The sequence below is a fragment of the Phaseolus vulgaris genome, chromosome 1 (assembly GCF_051622355.1).
Source record: "Phaseolus vulgaris cultivar YP4 chromosome 1, ASM5162235v1, whole genome shotgun sequence".
In the NCBI taxonomy this organism is placed as follows: Eukaryota; Viridiplantae; Streptophyta; class Magnoliopsida; order Fabales; family Fabaceae; genus Phaseolus; species Phaseolus vulgaris.
In genome coordinates this window covers 45122016-45124705 of record NC_143498.1, presented here as the reverse complement: position 1 = coordinate 45124705, position 2690 = coordinate 45122016, and the positions used below count along the sequence as shown (strand labels likewise).

The following is a 2690-nucleotide window of genomic DNA, read 5'->3' as shown; positions in this document are numbered from 1 at the left end:
TAATAAAGACACCATATCCTAGTAGGAATCTAAATGTGATTTGAATCCAACATTCACTAGAAATAAGAAACCTAATAAGATATAAAATAGATCTATAAACCAATTAATTAGGATTTTGAATTGGAAGTTGGGTTGAAGGTGGTGTTGTAATGTTTTATATAAATTGTCATATCAGTCATTAGAGTTAAATTTAGCCTATATCCCCTCAAAGAATCCAGAAATAGTTGTACAAATGAAAGATGTTCAGATCAAAAGTTCATCTGGAACTTGATGCTTAAGTAATTTCAGCCCAAGCCCTTCATATACTATCCCCACAGAATGCTTATTCAAACTTCTTTATCACTGTAGAGTAGAATTTTAATCTTTGATGCTAACTTCTTAATTAGTAATTAGGGCAACAGAACATGCCAAACATACTCTGAGAACAGAGATGTAGACCACAATTGCACTAGCAAGGATTTATGTTGGCATAGCATTTTTACCGATATCAAGCAGGGATTTTTGGGACAAGATTGCTGTCACTGATGATGTCATAGGTATTCCAAACGGTCCCACCATAAATGAACCTTTTCAGTAACATAAAGTTGGTCTGCTAGGAATTAAAAAGCACGCATTTATACAACTTCTCCTTGTACTCACTACTAATCTGGCAATTGAAAAAATCCCATTAAATGTTCAAGTAGCTGTTTCATTAACTCTGTAACAAAACTTATGGTGATGATATGAAAGCTCAAAGTGTAGCATAAAGTTACAAAGAAAAAGAAAAAAATGAATTGATTGATTCTCATTAGAAGAACATTGGAAATACAAAAAATATCTAACTTATATGCAGGTATACAATTATCTTCAAAAAGAAAACAAAAAATAGTTAGTTAGAGTATCACTAGCTACACCTTCTTGATGAGATTGTCTATTCTCATCTTTCATGGAGACACTCTAGTGCTACTGGACCGTAAGAGAGACAGAAAATATTCTGAACTATAATTAAGAGTAGAATCGTTCATGTGCACCACTGATGAGATTTGATCACAGGAACGCTATGAAAATGATTTTGAGTTTGCAGATCCTGTTTCTGAATCTGATAGGAATGTTCAATAATCTTGGGTTCCAAAAGCTATGTTTTTGTTGGGGGAGAAATATCCCTCATTATATGAGTCAAATCTGACCCCTCGTGCTTATCTTGGTCTTTCTTCCTTTTCATTGAGACCAAGACATGTGCCTATTCGTAGAACTTAGAACTAATCCAAACGCATTAATTTTATGCCCATTTCCCTTTCATCACGCCTTCTCCAAATTAAATATTATACATCACACCTTTCTTTCCAAAACAAGATCGTTACATTACTTACTAGTTAGGAAGAGTAGGAAGGAACTATCAAAAGGGTTCACTTGTCTCCCATTCCAAGGTTTCAAATGGCACTCAACCACAACCCCTCTTACAAGCTTCTACATCAAGCTCCCCCACCCATCAAAACTCATGCTACCACAATCCATTACACACCACAACCTGCTTCAAATTCTGCTTCTGCTTTACCTATACTTGCCATTATTGTGCCCAGCATCTTTGTCACTGTTTTCATACTCATCACCTACTTAACACTTCTCACCAAATTCTTCTCAAATTGGCACATTCTTAACCCCTTGAGATGGATTTTCACCTTACTTATCCCTCAACATGAAGATCAAGACCCCTTCATGGCACTCTCTCCAAGGATGTGGAGCCAAGGACTTGATGAATCTGCCATCAGAGAAATCCCGACACTTCAATTCACAAAAGGAGATGTTGAAAAGAATCAAAGTGCGTATGGCTGCGTGGTTTGTTTGACTGAGTTTCAAGATCATGATATGCTAAAAGTTCTTCCCATTTGCAAACATGCCTTTCACTTTCACTGCATTGACATTTGGCTTCAAACCAATGCCAATTGCCCTCTTTGTAGATCAAACATTATTTCAGGCAACACACACTGTCCAAGGGATCATATCATAGCTCCAAGCTCTTCTCCTCAGGATTCTCAATTGCTCTCTTACGTGGGCAGTGATGAGGATTTTGTTGTCATTGAACTTGGGGGAGGAGAACACAGGGAAGCACTGCCGCAGATGCAACAAGAAAGAAGTGACTCAAGGGAAACAATAGTAGAGAGTAGATGCCACTCTATTATAAGGAAGTGTCATCATGTTTCCATCATGGGAGATGAGTGCATTGATGTTGGGAAGAAAGATGAGCAGTTTTCTATTCAGCCTATTCGAAGATCTTTCTCAATGGATTCAGCAAACGATAGGCAAGTTTACCTGGATTTTCAAATCATCATGCAACAGAATAATAGGCATCTAAATCAGGCTAGTGCCAATGAAGATTGCAATAGCTGAGATCGAATATCACTCTTTCCATTCCGTTAATGTAACTTATTTCTTTCCCTTGTTCTCATTTAGTTATAGGGTAGGTTCAGTTAGCAGTGACATAGTGAATATAGAGAAAAAATGTGTACTGATTTTTGCAATGATATATATATTTATATATATATATGGTGAGTTTCTTGTCTTTCTGTGCCTTAACTCTCTGCAACACTCTTCAAAAGTATGGACCGAGACAGCATAGTCACTGTCTCTATCTCAGCACACCAACACAATTATCATTCATTCTCCATCAATTTTCATGGCCCCCCAATTGCTTTTCAAAAACTGTTACATGT

At 36.9% G+C, this 2690-nt stretch overlaps 1 protein-coding gene across 1 annotated transcript; it reads left to right on the top strand.

Annotated features, from left to right (window-relative positions):
- The first annotated feature begins 1347 nt into the window (after nt 1-1347).
- On the top strand, nt 1348-2448 carry LOC137816191 (RING-H2 finger protein ATL16). Its single transcript, XM_068619273.2, has one exon. The coding sequence runs from the start codon at nt 1414-1416 to the stop codon at nt 2365-2367; it is 954 nt and encodes a 317-aa protein (XP_068475374.1). The 5' UTR covers nt 1348-1413; the 3' UTR covers nt 2368-2448.
- The last annotated feature ends 242 nt before the right edge of the window (nt 2449-2690 follow it).